The sequence below is a fragment of the Podarcis cretensis genome (genome assembly GCF_951804945.1).
Source record: "Podarcis cretensis genome assembly, chromosome: 6".
Lineage (NCBI taxonomy): Eukaryota > Metazoa > Chordata > Lepidosauria > Squamata > Lacertidae > Podarcis > Podarcis cretensis.
The window spans coordinates 55,739,911-55,757,342 of NC_137175.1; the positions used below are offsets into that span (position 1 = coordinate 55,739,911).

Genomic DNA, 17,432 nt, shown 5'->3' on the forward strand with positions numbered 1-17,432 from the left:
GTGCACACCTGAATCTTGTGCTGGGCCCCTATTAGTAGATGTCTCCACTGCCGAAAAGCTGCGTAAATAGCCAGCAGTTCGCGATCATATTCCGTGTAGTTTTGTTCCGACTTGCTCAGCTTCCGTGAGAAGAAGGCACACGATCTCCAGGCGTGTTGGCTCCCCCCCGGCTGCAGCAATACCGCTCCCACGGCCCGGTCTGACGCATCTGTCTCCAGCCTCATCGGCTTCTGCAGATCCACGTGCAGGAGCTGTTCCTCCAACGTGAACGCCTTCTTTAGTCTTTCGAAGGATTGTTGGGCATTTTCAGTCCAGACGAACTTCTTTTTGCTACTGAGACAATCCGTGATGGGCGCGGTCAAGTGGGCAAAGTTCTTGATGAACTTCCGGTAGAAGTTGCTGAACCCGAGGAACCTCTGCACATCCTTCCGGGTTCTGGGGGTCTTCCATTCCAGCACCGCCTGCACCTTCCTGGGGTCCATGGCTAGGCCCCTGTCCGACAACATGTATCCCAGAAATTCCACTTCTCTGGCATGAAATTGGCACTTCTCCAGCTTGACCCATAACTGATGCTTCTGGAGTCTCTTCAGCACTTCCCTGATGACCTGGACATGCTGTTTCTCATTGTCCGAATAGATCAGGACATCATCCAGAAATGCTACGCAGTTCTTGTACAGCAGGGGGCCCAGCACATGGTGCATGAAGCTTTGAAAACAGGCTGAGCCTGATTGTAATCCAAATGGCATGACCAGGTACTCAAAGGCGCCTAGGGGGGTGAACATGGTGGTTTTCCATTCGTCCCCCTCCCTCATCCTAATCAAATTGTATGCTCCCCTGAGGTCCAGCTTGGTAAAGATCTTCCCCTTCCTTACCCGAGTTAGAATGTCATCAATTCTGGGCATTGGGAAGGTCACGGGTTCCGATACGAGGTTCAATCTTCTATAGTCCACGACCAGCCTGGGCTGATCCGTGTTTTTTTTTTGTCCACAAAGAACACAGGGCTGCACCCCACTGCCTTAGATTCCCTTATGAAACCCCTCTTTAGGTTCTTGTCAATAAAGTTCCGCAACTCCTGCATCTCCCGGTCCGACATGGCATACAGCTTACCCACTGGCAGCTGCGCCCCAGGGAGTAGGTTGATTTGGCAGTCAAAGGGCCTATGTGGTGGCAGCCTGTCCGCCTCCCTCTCGCTGAAGACCTTCTGCAGTCCAGCGTACTGTGGCGGCACCTCTCCTCTCAGCTTCAGTGCCGTTCCTGCCACTCTGACCAACCTCAACCTGGGCTCCCCCCCCCTAGACAGTGTTCCAAACAGTGAGCTGACCCAAAGGTGACTGTCTGTTGATGCCAAGCCACCACTGGATCATGTAGCGCTAGCCAGCTCATGCCTAATATTATTGGGGGTCCTGCTAGCGTGGCCACGTGAAAGGCAATGGTTTCTGTGTGTCTGGAAACCCTCATTCTCATTGGTGGGGTTTGATGTGTCACCTCCCCTCCCAGCAGCTCCCTGCCATCTATCGTGGTGACTTGGAGGGGAAAATCAAGTGACAGCAGGTGGAGTTGGTGCTCTAGTGTGAACTCCTTGCTGAAAAAATTGCAGGAGCTGCCTGAATCCAGCAGCCCCTTCACCTTGACTGGGTGTCCATTTGGGAGTTCTAGCACCACCTCTATGGCTATTGACGCCTTGGGTGGGTCTGGTTGGGGCACTTCCATTAGTTGCTCGCCTGGCTGCTGTGCCCCCCTGTGGGCAGCCAAGTGTTGGCATTTCCCTGCACCTTGTCCTCCGCCACCTCCTCCTCACTACCAGCGGCTCCCACCATCCCTTGCCAAGTCTTTCTTTGTGGACAGGTCCTGGCAAAGTGTCCTGGCCATTGGCAGAGAAAACACTCCTTGGTGCTTTTGCCATCCTTTCCCTCCCTCTTGCGTCCTTCGCTGGTGTTTGAAACCTTGCACGCGCGCCATCGATTTCCATTGGCTCAACGGGCCCTGAAGGCTGCTTTGGCATCTCAGGAATGCGGTAGTCAGGATAACGCTCTCCTCTCCCTTCCCGCCTTTCCAAAGCGCGCGCTTCCTGCTGGGCTCCTATCGCAAGCGCAGCTTTGGTCAATTCATCCATAGATTGCGGGCGGGACGCGCGGGAGAGCTCGTCCTTCATGGTTGGGGACAACCCCTCCTCAAACAGCATCTGAATAGGGGGGGAATCTAGGTCCCATTCCAGCCGGTGTATTAACATCGCAAAATGGGACCAATAGTCTCTAACGGAAAGTTCCCCCTGCTTGCATCTCATCAGTTCCCGCTGGGTCACACTCTGCTCAATTTGGCTTGAATACATCGCGTCCATCGCCTGGAGGAACTTCCAAACGTCCCTCATGGCAGCATTCTGCGTGGCCGTTAGGGGTCTGACCCATTCACGTGCCCCATCCTGAAGGTGCCCCACGATGTATGCCACCCTCTCTGCATCGTCAGCAAAGTCATCGTGCTGCAGTTCCAAAGCGTACTCTATTTCCGTTCGGAACGCGTTATAGTCCTGGGGCTTCCCCCCAAACTTGTGTACCAGTCCTGGCACTTTCCTCGCCATGGGGGTGGGTCTAACCTTCGCATCCTGAGTTCGCCTTTCATCCAGCCGCGCCGTCAGCAGGGCTACATGCTGTTCCAGGTCCCCGTTCCTCTCCACCAGATCCTGCACACTCGCAGCTTGCCCCGCTGCACTGGCACCTCCAGTCTGGCTCATGGTCCCCTGCCTGTGCACAAGTAACTTCAGTGACTGACGGATTGCTGTAATGGTTGTAAGGGGTTACTTGTTCGTAAGTTGCCTTCAGTTTTGGTTAGATTGCCTGGCCAACCATGCTTTGGCTGACAGCTCACACTCCGTGGCCGGTTAGTCACTTGCAGAATCCGTCAGTGGGCGTTTCTTGAACCTCTTCCAGCATAAGAGCTGTTTGACGCCAAGTCTCCTCCTACTTTCCCTGCGCGGAACTCGTCTGCGCAAGTAAGGGGAAGGCAGAGGCGTGTCCGCGCTCTCCCCACTAGTCTCAGTGAAGGGTCTTGGAGACCTCTCTCCAAATCCTCCATTTCCCTCCCTTCTCTACCGGTGTTACGCTGAATTCCTTCCCCCCTGCTGGTCCCCTCTCCTGCATCGCTGTGGAGCCTTGCCTCCACCTCTCGTTCTGATGTCAGTTCCCTGACAGTTACAGACTCCACTAACCTGGAAGTAGTACCTCGGGTTAAGAACTTTGCCCCAGGATGAGAACAGAAATCATGCAGCAGTGGCATGGCGGCAGCAGGAGGCCACATTAGCTAAAGTGGTACCTCAGGTTAAGAACAGTTTCAGGTTAAGAACGGACCTTCAGAATGAATTAAGTTTGTAAGCAGAGGTACCACTGTAGTGTTATCCCAAGCGGCAGTTACCGGTATATGACAAGGTCTTGCTGTTAGCATATAAAGCCCTGAGCAACTCAAAACCAAGTTACCTGAAAGATCGCCTGCCCCATGGCTTTTTCCATGTTGGTGTCCCCTCCCCACCAGAAAGCATTCTTTGGTACCTTTTCCCTGCTGAGCAATCACCTTTTTATTATCCTGGATTTTTAAATGTTTAAAATTTTGTTTTTGAACTTGTTTTAACACTGTTCTTTAGTTGCTGTTTTTATCTGACAATGTTTTACTTATTGACAGGCACAGAAATCCATACCCTCCCTTATGTTGGTCTGGGGGAGGGGGATAGATTAGATCCTCTGCCCAGGATTCAGCACAGCCAGCAGCCCATCAGTTGCCAGTGGAATCCAGAGAAAAGCTCAGAATGGGACATTCTGGGGGAAGAGAGGAAAGAGGGAGGGAGAAGACCTGAATCACTCCAGGATCCACTGGTTTTGGCATTGACCAATTGCAGGACCCCCTTCCACAATGGTAGTTTTGAGCAGCATGCCTGCAGGTGCAGTAGCCATGCCACCAATTTCCAGTGTACTGGCAGGGTCGGGAGTGGGAGTTAAGATTGTGCCCTAATTTTATTCTCTTTATGTCTTCTTTATCTTGGGAAACATTCAGGATAGCATAGAAATGTCTGAAATACAGTACATGAATTAAAGTCTGTTCTTTTTCATGAGTCCATAGATTACGGTAGGCTGCAGAACAAAGGAGAAATGTTTGAAATCATAGTTATGATCCAGCCAAAGTTCAAAACTTTCAAGTACAATTGGTTTAAGTGTATGCTACTTAAGCAGTTACGCTTAAGTGTTTAACTTCAGTGGATCATATTCCATGATATTTTACCTCTTGGTTCTGCCAGATATTCCATAAAAGTTATATTTGTACAAGCTGTCCATGTGTGTGAGACGTGGGCAGGGGAGAACTTATAAAACTTCAGAAGTTCTTAAAAGTTCTCTATGATATTGAAGATCTAAGAGAAAACAAAGGATTCTGTCCAAACTCTTGCAACACATGGATTATTATTGGATTATGGCATGTTTGGGAAGTTATTTGGCCTTGTAGCCTATTTACATAATGCACACTTCCTCTTCAAATGCAAAGTCAATAATTACAAAGTCTTTTGTCCTAATGAGAGGGAATTATGTTCAAAGGCCTTCCAAGCACTTGCAATTAACTTTCATTTCTGCTCACATTCCTTTCAAAGCTTCTCAGTCACTCATCAAGCCAAAACACACACAAAGCAGCTCTAGAAAAACAGTGGTAATATCTCATTGTCTCACAAGGAAACAAGAGACATGTGAAGAACAGAGGGGTATCCAAGGTGTGGGGAGGAGAAGGAGAAGGAGAAGAAGGGCACAAAGCAGGAGAAGATTGGCAAAGCAACGTAAACCAGCTTGATCCTTGTTGCAGCTGGTGCATATGCTGCTACCTTTTTACCTCTTTTAGTGCTGAAACTGATTACATGTCTTGTACAACAAAACCTCAAGCCTCTGTAGCCAAAACAGCAGGAATTGCAACCATGATAATATGAGCTAGTGTGCTGAAGTGGTTAGTGTCAGATTAGGACTTAGGAAACCAGGGTTCAAATTCCCACTCATCCATAAAGCTCTCTGGGTAACCTTGGGCCAGTCATTACCTCTCAGCCTAACTTACTTTACCAGCTTGTTGTGTGGATTAAATGAGGAGGGAGAGAACCATGTACACCTCCTTGAGGTGCTTGGAGAAAGTTGATAGGGCTCTGATGTAAAGGCTCAGGTCGTCCTTATGGTGTCCTCGGCCCAAGTTGTTCAGGGCTTTGTACATCCACACAAGAGCCTTGAACATGGGTCTGTGAGATATTTATGGTAGATGAAAGACAGACGAGGCCTAGCAGGGTATTTGGACAGGTTTCTTAGGGAAAACATAATTTCACATCATACGTTCAATCAGCTAGACGCTCTCCATTCCCTACCTACCTACTGTAGTGTTGTGGGCTGAAATACTAAGAAGAAAGAACTGGACAGAAAAATAGACCTTGGAATAATGTTATACCTATTTACACCTTCCTCTTGTGTAGGGAAACATACCTGTGAAGTATCGTGATTAAATATGACAGCATTGAGATCTCCACAGTTGTAGTGCTTGATGAGATCTTCCGTGGTGTAAGGGGCCTGCAAGCTGCCAGCTCGAAGACTCTCATGTTGTAGCAATGTTTGGTTCAAGGCAAACAGCACCTGTATGTACACAGAAAATGAATAGGAGTTACTTAGAAGACAAGATGTGATGCCAGAAGTAAAGCATTAGAGGCATGGTAAAGACTGGAACACATCCTCAACAGAAAAACAACAAAAAAAGGCAAGGGAAACATCCTTTTGCCGGGGATTTCTTTTTTCTAGTGAAGAATGTGAATATATTCATGTTCTCATTTGTGTGCAGTTTCTCTCACTTCTCACTCAAAATAATCCATTTCTAGCTCCCAATTCAAAGCCTGGTCATCTAAAACAAGATTTTCAATCTCTTATTGAAGTCAATTCAGCATCCTCCTGGACCTGAGGTTTTATCCTGACCTGTTTTCAAGCAGCAGATTTTACCCCCTCCCCACAGACAGAACTCAAAGCGAGCAACTAACCTATCACTGATACATGGCTCAGCCTGCAGCATAGCACCAGAATGACATTCAGCTCTAGAAGAAGTGATCAGAACCATGCTTGCTTACAAAGTTTGACTTCCAGTTATGCAATGGGATAGTTAATAGCTTATCTCCCATAGTATATATCCCTTGCCTACCTCCAAGATGTATTTGTCCCTAGATTTAATCATGATTCAGCCCCAACAATATTGGGTGTGGGTGTGTCACTGCTGAATGAACACAACGTTGGAGCAATTATGCTAAACCAAACTGCCTTTTTATGATGATGTGGCTGCTGAGATCATGACAGCAGTTTAATGATAGCTGACCGCTATCTGTCAGTTTAAACCTTCGTGGGTGGCAGTCCACAATACTTCTCAGTCACATGGGTGGGGGAGGCACTGTCAACTGATGTTCTCTTTCCCCTACAGTGAAATCTCTCGTCCTTGTCAAAAAGATAATCCAGAAGAAACCAGATCAGCCATTTTAATGATCATATTAATCTGAGCCACATTTCTTAAGGTACATTAGAATGTAAAGAATTATGACAAGCGACTCAGCTGTCTAAGAGAGAGAGAGAGAGAGAGAGAGAAGCAGTAGTTGTAGTCTGTTTGTAAACTCTTGCCAAATCACTATTTAACCATACCCTTGAGAAAAACTTTACTGTTCAACAAAATAAAATAAAAAAAATTTGGTGGTGGAGATGAAAATTTCTGGTGCTTTTTGAATGCTAAGGATTCTGAAAGCTTATCCTGGGCATATTAGGCAGAGAGCCTTCTCAGTAGTGGCGCCCGCCCTGTGGAATGCCCTCCCATCAGATGTCAAAGAAAAAAACAACAATCTCACTTTTAGAAGACATCTGAAGGCAGCCCTGTTTAGGGAAGTTTTTAATGTTTGATGTTTTATCATGTTTTTAATATTCTGTTGGGAGCTTCCCAGAGTGGCTGGGGAAACCCAGCCAGATGGGCAGGGTATAAATAAATCAATAAATTATTATTATTATTATTATTAAGCGGCTCTTCACAGGCTGGGGGTTTTCACACATTTGTCCCACATCCATGATGCAACCAGTGCTATTTGAATAGGTTTCAAGTTAGCCAAAGAGAGAAAAAACATCTCCAAGTTAAATATTCTTATATTTTAGGTAAGATTGTCAGTGAAATAACTCTGAAACATAAGCATTTTATACCTCTCTTCTTCCAATCAATCTTTTTCTTAGCTTTTATTTTTATTAGTCCAATATTTTGAATTCACAGGAAATCCTTGGATGAGCTATTTCCTCCCTAGCCTATAAGCCTCAAAAGGTAAGAAATCCTTTAAACCTATGCTTTTTGCAGCCTGTTTAAATTAGGGAGATGCTAATCTCACATTTTATGGGTCATAGAAAATGCTGAAGCCTAGGCTTAGACATGTGGGGAAAGATTTGGACTTCTGAGTAAGCCAACTTGCAGAGAGGGTAGGATGGAATGATATGTGACTCCTGGTCCACATACATTTTCTTGTGCTTCCAGTAATGACAAATTTAAACTGTACTTCCACAATGTGCCCTTAAACATTCCTACGAGATTGTTAGCGGAATAGCTGCTGCTTCTTAGCTACAGGCCAACGTTCATTACACCTTTACTATAAAGCCACATTATTTTAAACATATTTATCCCTTGTTTTAGAAAATCTATTGGAACTCTAGAGCTGCTGTAAAAGTTGCTTTGTACATATGTACACGATACAAGACATTTTGCCCTATAAAAGCCCATCCAATACAATGCAAATACAAATGGCAAACAAGCCTAGCTTTATCTACCTATCAAAAATCATTATTTTACTTCACAATGTTACATGGTTTTAACAGCTGCACATGAAGCCTTCACCATACCCATAAAAAGACACCACAACAAATGCTTAATTCAGCAAATGTTAATTTCAGAGAACATATGCAAAACAAAATGTTACTAATCAACAACAACAAACTACATTGGACTGCTTGAGTCTACTTTGGACTTCAGGAGTTGTCAGCAATGTCAGTGAGACTGTATGAAATAATAGTTCAGGCACCTTGGAAAATTGTCCTACCCTTTTCAAACAGATCAGCTGCTCAGGCGGCAAGTGCTTTTGGCTGTAATCCACAAGCAATTGAACTTTAGAATAGCCCCAATAAAACTAACAGGGCTACTTCATAGTTAAATGGATTGGGAACTGCAGCCTTTGCTCGTTTGGCCTTGAAATTATAATGAGATTTGGGATTTGAATTTGATCGAAATGCATTCAAAGGCCACAGCATCTTAGACAGAATTACCACCTTCTCCAATTAGGGGCAGGTAGAAAACCATGCACACATGTGTACAGGCTTTGTTCTGAGAATTCTCAATAAAAGTCAGTTCTTTGGTGGATTTGGACCATTCTAAGCTCCAGGAAAGAAATATACAGCTGCTTAAAATGCCACCTGTTCCAAGAAATCACATGAAGCTGCCCATAAATCACTGTTTTATTGTGTCACAAAGTCTGCAACTCCAGATCAAAAAGTTCTGGATTTGCTTCCTATAGATAAACAGGACAAATCACCATAAAACATTTAAAAAGTAAGGCATTCCCCGCCCACTCTGTGTCTCCCTTCTCAACTTTAAAAAGGGCTCTCTTGAGTTTGAAGACTTGTCCTTTCCTCTAATAATTTTCCCTTTCCTCTTCCTTTAATAAAAGTGGTGCAAAATGTACTCACTGGATGCATCCTGCTCTGCCCCTCCAAGATCCTCCCACCTCATGATTTTTCAAGATCACTATCACTCTTTACGATTAAAAGAAAAAATCCTTCTTTAACTGCTTTGACAGTGAGAATGGCAAAGGGCTTTTGAAGGTGGTAGTGGTTAATTAAAGGTGGTGTTTATAGCAAATAGGAGAAAGTTTCTAAACATAAATATCACAATTCTTTCTAGGCTTTTATGTTTCACATGCTAACACTTCATACATACACAGGCACTTGGGCAGGACTACTGGTGTTTCTGTTACTTATGAGGAAGTAATTTATTTTATATTCATTCATTTGAAACCCCACTTGGAAAAAAGACTGCTTCTTCTTGTGAGAAAGACTGGCGCAGATGCACCTTAACCTGCCCACCACGATCTTGAATCGCGCTCAGTAAATATGCAATTTGATTGTAAGCCTGGCCTTATCTACCCATCAAAAGTCATTATTTTAGTTCACAACATCACATGCTGCAGAGCTGAGTTTTAACACCTGCACATAAAGTCTTCGCCATACCCATAAAAAGCAACAGAGGGCCTGGACAGTCAAGCTGATTTAGAACTGTGCTGTAGACATATCTTGGGAGAAATGGAAATCTGCTGAAAATGGGTGGATACAAGCTAACCAATTGGCAAGAGAAGGTGTCTCATAGGCAGCAGCTTCCTGCCCACCAATTTAATACAGTGGTACATCAGGTTAAGAACTTAATTTGTTCTGGAGGTCCATTCTTAACCTGAGGTACCACTTTAGCTAATGGGGATTACCGCTGCCACCGCCGTGCGATTTCTGTTCTCATCCTGAAGCAAAGTTCTTAACCCAAGGTACTATTTCTGGGTTAGCAGAGTCTGTAACCAGAAGCGTCTGTAACCCGAGGTACCACTGTATAGGTAAGAAGGAGTACTGAGAAAAAATGTTTGTGTGTGCAGAGACATGTTCTTCAGGTATATAGGATTGGGGGAGGATAAAACAGGTGGGATTTAAGACCCCCTCTAGTCATGGGGAGGGATGTGGGTGGCGCTGTGGGTTAAACCACAGAGCCTAGGACTTGCTGATCAGAAGGTCGGCAGTTCGAATCCCTGCGACGGGGTGAGCTCCCGTTGCTCGGTCCCTGCTCCTGCCAACCTAGCAGTTCGAAAGCACGTCAAAGTGCAAGTAGATAAATAGGTACCGTTCCAGCGGGAAGGGAAACGGCGTTTCTGTGTACTGCTCTGGTTTTGCCAGAAGTGGCTTAGTCATGCTGGCCACATGACCCGGAAGCTGTACTTGAGTCAATCAAAATACAGAACCTCACAAAATACCAAGGAAATTATGTGTTTGTGTAAAACCAGTAATTCCATTAGCTTCCTGAAGGAGGTTGGTTTTTCCTCACCATCCCTAACTCGCTCCATGCTATGACAGGGGGTTGACGAGCTGTGAAAGTCACCACAATGAGGTCAGTGTCAAGGAAACAAACTCTGAAAACAGGTCCAGGGGGAGCCATTTAAAAGGCTCCCCCCAGTGTCCGAGAGAAAGCCTGTCTGAATCTGACATCCCTCAATGAGGAAGGCGTTTGGTTTCTTGAAAGGGACAGTTGAGGAAGCAAATCCATGAAATCGTCTGCTAGAATTTCTGTTTGCAAAATCATGCCCCCTGTTAAAGTTCCTCATAAAAGCCTTTCACCTAGTTGATTCCATATGTTCTCAAAACCTCATCATTATTGCTGCTGAAAGGCAGGAGTAGTTAATAGGCTGTGGTTTGGCAGTGACCCGAGGAGACCTTAAGACCTTGATTTTTTCCTTTTCAAATTGCTAATTAACCAGTTTAATAAAATGGTTTGAATCTGACCAAAGACCTCACTTTAACCACAATGCATCCTACAGCACTATTGCTTATGAAGCTTGGAATTAAATGTTTGTGCCAGCAACATGTAGCCACGAGATTTTAGCCGAATGGTTGAGCAGTGCATTTGAATGAGCAGAAGTTTCATGCATCAGAGGGAACAAATCAGAATCCCATGCTCAGCCCCATTCATACCAGCAAGAGGCTTGCAGGGGGTTGTTATAAAGAACATGGCTTCAGCATGTGCATGGAATGAAGGAATGGGTATTTAACAAGAGCCTTGTCCCACTCCCACTTCACTCCTCACAAGGTGAATTCCTGCTAATTGGGAAATACTTGTATAGCAGTTTTGAAAAGGAGCAGTGAGAATCAGATGTGCAGCACATCTGAGCCCAGTAATCCACACACACATCAGTAACTTCATTCCAGCCCTTCTCTGTGCCATGTCATGAAGAGAAAGACTCATTTGTGTGATCAGAGTGAGCTATGCCACCACCGTAGTTCAGCCTTTTAATCAGGTTGTGGATGTGCATTCCCCCCCCCACCTGCTTTATACACTTCCTTCCTTCCTTTCTGGTTTTGCACTAATGCTACACCTTTTGGAGACATTCAGCACATTCATGCTGGACTTTCACTGCACCTTAAATTAAATCAATGCAAAATGCATCATGCTTTGGCTTGGGAGACAAAACAGACCTATTTTGCCAGGTGGATTGCAGTACACTTGCCTCCCTGCCATTGAAGAGGCACCGTGGGTCTGATATTGAGCATTCTCTTAAGACAATCTCCTAGAAAGTGATTTGCCCTAGTGTGGACTAGATTAGTCAAGTCTTGCATGAAACTATTTTATTTTCACATATATAAATAACATGGAAGCATAACATGGAAGGGGCCACATCATTAACACTCCCACAGGTCTTGCTCCCCAATTAAGTCTCTGCGGGGGTCCCCAGAGCCAGAGGTTTGGAGTCCATCCAGAGAGCAAATAAAGCCTTTGTGTCTTCATGGCTCTAGGTGGGACTAGACAAAACTGGCTTTTTGTTTTCCTACTCCTAGGATGATGTGGCATCCAACCAGGTGAGGGGAGAAAAGGCCTGCTGAAGGAATTAGTAGTTAGTTGTTTCTATGGCAACACACCTGTACTTGACCAACTCTTTAGATGTGTAAAATGCTTAATGGCTTCCCTAATGAGCATATTAAAGGCTGAGGTTAGCATCACACCTGGGGAAGAAGAAGAAGAAGAAGAAGAAGAAGAAGAAGAAGAAGAAGAAGAAGAAGAGGAGGAGGAGGAAGAGGAGGAGTTTGGATTTGATATCCCGCTTTATCACTACCCGAAGGAATCTCAAAGCGGCTAACATTCTCCTTTCCCTTCCTCCCCCACAACAAACACTCTGTGAGGTGAGTGGGGCTGAGAGACTTCAGAGAAGTGTGACTGGCCCAAGGTCACCCAGCAGCTGTATGTGGAGGAGCGGAGACGCGAACCCGGTTCACCAGATTACGAGACTGCCACTCTTAACCAATACACCACACTGGCTCTCAAAAATAGCAACTTTGAGAAAGTCAACTTTGATGGGACTGTGGTACATAGGAAAGGAGTTATATCTCCCTCTCTGTGCTCATGATCAAGTACCTCACAGCTATTAATTGCATTTCCACATTTAAGTTAGATGGCGTTAATTTCTTAACACCAATAAGTTTGTACAGTGGTGTAAAGGAATTGGTGACCTTTTCAAGCAAATGTCTGAAAGCATTTGGCATGCCAAATGTAAAAAGGTAAAGGTAAAGGACCCCTGACAGTTATGTCCAGTTGCAGACAACTCTGGGGTTGCGGCACTCATCTCACTTTACTGGCTGAGGGAGCCGACGTTTGTCCGCAGACTGTTTTTCTGGGTCATGTGGCGAAACCAGAGCAGCACATGGAAACACTGTTTACCTTCCCACCAGACTGGTACCTATTTATCTACTTGCACTTTGACGTGCTTTCGAATTGTTGTTGTGTAGTCGTTTAGTTGTGTCTGACTCTTCGTGACTCCATGGACCACAGCATGCCAGGCACTCCTGTCTTCCACCGCCTCCCGCAGTTTGATCAAACTCATCTTGGTAGCTTCGAGAACACTGTCCAAACATCATGTCCTCTGTCGTCCCCTTCTCCTTGTGCCCTCAATCTTTCCCAACATCAGGGTCTTTTCCAGGGAGTCTTCTCTTCTCATGACGTGGCCAAAGTATTGGAGCCTTAGCTTCAGGATCTGTCCTTCCAGTGAGCACTCAGGGCTGATTTCCTTAAGAATGGATAAGTTTGATCTTCTTGCAGTCCATGGGACTCTCAAGAGTCTCCTCCAGCACCATAATTCAAAAGCATCAATTCTTCGGCGATCAGCCTTCTTTATGGTCCAGCTCTCACTTCCATACATCACTACTAGGAAAACCATAGCTTTAATTATACGGACCTCTGTCGGCAAGGTGATGTCTCTGCTTTTTCCCCCCCTTTGAACTGTAATTAGTGCAAAAAGATAGTGTAAATGGGTTTAGAATTGTAAAGGCAAGTCTCTTATTTTTGATGTTTTGTGTGCAAGATCCGTTGTATAAAACAATGAACCACTTTTTTCTTCTGATAGGGAAAAGGGCACAGACGTTCCTCATTTCTGTGCATTCCATAGCACTGACAGGAAAGGCTGCGGAGAAACCCTAAAAGGGGCTGCAACACCCTCCCTTACTGATAGACATCAAGCTCAACGTTTCTTGTTTCTATTAGTTAAATTGGTATGAAATTTCCAAGGAGCTAGAAGAAATATTTTTGAGGTTAAACAACAAGGTTCTCCAACCACAAAACAATTACTGATTTGTAGGAAACAACATAAACAGCTTTATAACAAACATATTTTTTTCATTGATTTATTCTGTGCCTTCTGCAGCCAGTTCCTTCTGCAGTTAACATGAGGGGGGGGGGTGGATTAGAGACTGTAGGAGTTATGGAGCAGGACTCAGTGTTCTAACACAGATGTCCCATAGCCTGAACCTCCGCATGTTTACTCAGATATAATTTCCAGCATGTTCATCCCATCTAAAGATGGCAAGGAACGCAGTATTCAGCAACCATGGAAATACGTCATCTTGGAAATATGATTATCTGGAAATACTGCGGCGCTGTGGGTTAAAGCCTCAGCGCCTAGGACTTGCCGATCGAAAGGTCAGCGGTTCGAATCCCTGCGGCGGGGTGCGCTCCCGCTGCTCGGTCCCAGCGCCTGCCAACCTAGCAGTTCGAAAGCACCTCCGGGTGCTAGTAGATAAATAGGGACCGCTTACCAGCGGGAAGGTAAACGGCGTTTCCGTGTGCAGCTCTGGCTCGCCAGAGCAGCGATGTCACGCTGGCCACGTGACCCGGAAGTGTCTCCGGACAGCGCTGGCCCCTGGCCTCTTAAGTGAGATGGGCGCACAACCCCAGAGTCTGTCAAGACTGGCCCGTACGGGCAGGGGTACCTTTACCTTTACCTTTAACCCTACTAAAGTATTATTGATTGATTGCACTCATGTTCCACTTTTTCCTCCAGTGTGTTCAAGGTGGCTTACATAGTGGTCCCCCCCTCAATTAATCTCCACAACCCTGTGAGGTGGGTTTGGCTGAGAGGCAAGGTCACCTATTGAGCTACATAGCCAAGAAGGGATTTGAACCTTGTTTCTGGTCTGGCTCTCAAAAATTAATTCACGACCAGTGGCGGACCTACATTTTGGGGGCCTGAAGCTTGAGCTGTCATGGGGCCCCCCTTCACCCCTTCACAACCAGCAGCAAGGTCTGGGTAACCACTGAAGAAGAGAAGAAGAAGAGTTTGGATTTGATATCCCGCCTTTCACTCTCCTTCGGGAGTCTCTTTTTTTTAAAAAAATGATATTTATTAAATTTTCCAATAAAGACATAAAAACAACAACAACAACAATAAAAACAGACACAAGCAAAGACAACAAGTATAACTTTCAAACCTTATTTTCTCAACCTAGTTTCACCGACTTCCTCATACCTCACCGTTCTGTATTCTAATTTCATTATCCCATCAGCAAATCCATACCCTTATTTCCCAAATGTTTTTTTACCACTTCCATTCTTTTTCATACTCGTCGTCTCTGAAAACCACGTTATTTTAAATCCATGTCAATCTAACATTCATTAATCTTATAATATTTATTAAGATGATAGTCCTTAAATTTCTTCCAATCTTCTTCCACTGTCTCTTTCTCCTGGTCTCGGATTCTGCCCGTCATTTCTGCGAGTCCCATGTAGTCTGTCATTTTCATCTGCCATTCTTCCAGAGTGGGTAGATCTGATGTCTTCCAATACTTTGCAATAAGGATCCTTGCTGCTGTTGCGGCATACAAAAATAAAGTTCTGTCCTTCTTTAACACCACATGGCTGACCATACCCAGGAGAAAGGCCTCTGGTTTCTTCAGGAAAGTGTACTTAAACATCTTTTTCATTTCATTATATATCATTTCCCAGAAAGCCTTAATCCTTGGGCATGTCCACCAGAGGTGGAAGAATGAGCCTTCACTTTCTTTACACTTCCAACATTTATTCTCTGACAAGTGGTAGATTTTTGCAAGCTTGACTGGGGTCATGTACCACCTATAAATCATTTTCATAATATTTTCTTTCAGGGCGTTACACGCCGTGAATTTCATACCGGTGGTCCACAACCTTTCCCAGTCAGCAAACATAATGTTATGACCAATATCTTGCGCCCACTTAATCATAGCTGATTTGACTATTTCATCCTGTGTATTCCATTTCAGCAGCAAGTTATACATTTTTGATAAATTCTTAGTATTGGGTTCTAACAGTTCTGTTTCCAATTTGGATTTCCCCATCTGGAAGCCAATTTTCTTATCCATCTTATATACCTCTAGAATTTGATAATAGTGAAACCAATCTCGCACTTTATCCTTTAGTTTCTCAAAACTCTGCAGTTTTAAATTACTACCCTCCTGTTCTAGAATTTCCCAATATTTCAGCCATATACAATCCATATTAAGTTTTTTCACAGCTTTTGCCTCCATTGATGAGAGCCACCTTGGAGTTTTATTCTCCAGTAGGTCCTTATACCTAATCCAAACGTTGTACAATGCTTTCCTGACAATATGGTTTTTAAAGCCTTTATGAACCTTGACCTTGTCATACCACAGATATGCATGCCACCCAAAGAAATTATTAAAACCTTCCAAATCTAAAATGTCTGTGTTCTTAAGAAGCAGCCAGTCCTTCAACCAGCAGAAAGCTGCTGACTCATAGTAAAGTTTCAAGTCTGGCAGGGCAAATCCCCCCCTTTCCTTTGCATCAGTTAAAATCTTAAATTTTATTCTAGGTTTTTTGCCCTGCGAGATAAATTTAGAGATATCTCGCTGCCATCTCTTGAAACACTCCATCTTATCAACAATTTGCAATGTTTGGAACAAAAATAACATTCTAGGCAATACATTCATCTTAATAGCTGCTATTCGACCAGACAAGGAAAGCTTCAAGTTTGACCAGATTTCTAGATCTTTTTTCACTTGGTTCCAACATTTCTCATAATTATCTTTAAATAAGTTCAAATTTTTAGCTGTCATGTTAATCCCCAAATATTTTACACTTTTAACCACAGTTAAACCTGTTTCAGTCTGAAACCTCTCCTTCTCTCTTACTGTTAGATTTTTCTCTAGTACCTTTGTCTTAAATTTTCCTTCGGGAGTCTCAAAGCGGCTAACATTCTCCTTTCCCTTCCTCCTCCACAAACAAACACTCTGTGAGGTGAGTGGGGCTGAGAGACTTCAGAGAAGTGTGACTGGCCCAAGGTCACCCAGCAGCTGCATGTGGAGGAGCGGAGACGCGAACCCGGTTCCCCAGATTGCGAGACTACCGCTCTTAACCACTACACTGTTATCTTTTTCAATGGGGTTGTTCTACAACAGATCGCCACACCTTTACAACATCTGTGCTACTGATTCTCCTTGTGGGAGCTCTCCTTGTGGTGCTACATGAACTGGAGGATCAATTCATGTCAGCTCAGACCAAGTCCTTCAGTGCCGTGACACTTGCCTTGTGGATCACACTGCCTGTTGGAACTTAAGAGTCTCTTACAGTTTACACATTTCATTACGTGTTATTTCTATATGCTTTCCCAAAAGAATGAGTTGACTTATGAGTAGTACTGGATTTATCTCTCTGTTCTTTTCGCTTTTTGTCTGTTGTATTTGTATTGTCATTGTACACTCCTATGGTATTTTGTAATGTTTAGCAGTTTGCAAGTATTCCAAATAAATAAATATTTTCCTTAGTTGCTCTAAGCATGTCGTAAAACAACATACACTCTCCTTATAACATCCTCAGAAAGGCAAGATGGACCTTGTAAGGATGGATTAAAAACACTCTCACAATACAGGTGAAGTGGAACAAGCAATTCAGTTAGGCAAAGAAACAGTCACAATACTTTTTCTATTATCTCCTTGAAATGTTGGGAAAAATTAAATACAGCTGAGCAGTCTCTATTAGACCGATAAGTATCCAGTTGAAGAGTTCAGTGGATCACATCCAACTTTTTCTGGTATCATTAAAAAATAACTATTAATCAATCCCTCTAAGTAGCTTGACCTCTCGAGTGCATAAACTGTATCCCGCAAAACAAACTGGATATGGAGAGCACAATATTTCATAAGCATACCTCTCTCTCTCTTGATTTTATTCTCAGCTAATTTCTAACCTTTCGTTGATCTCCAAGTGTCATATGGTGTGTGTGTGTGGACAGAGTCTTTCATTTAAGTGAGGGTTTCCACCTGGGGATAATGCCAAGAAAATGGGGGGGGGGGAACCCTTTTTTAAAGTAG

The 17,432-nt window shown here is 44.2% G+C and overlaps 1 protein-coding gene across 1 annotated transcript in view; it reads right to left on the minus strand.

The window, feature by feature from the left end:
• Positions 1 to 17,432, minus strand: part of TRABD2B (TraB domain containing 2B) — a 251,066-nt gene that overhangs the window by 79,686 nt on the left and 153,948 nt on the right. Inside the window, exon 3 of the mRNA XM_079980385.1 lies at positions 5,487 to 5,633. Coding sequence (XP_079836511.1) covers positions 5,487 to 5,633 — 147 coding nt within the window. The remainder of the gene's footprint in view (positions 1 to 5,486; positions 5,634 to 17,432) is intronic.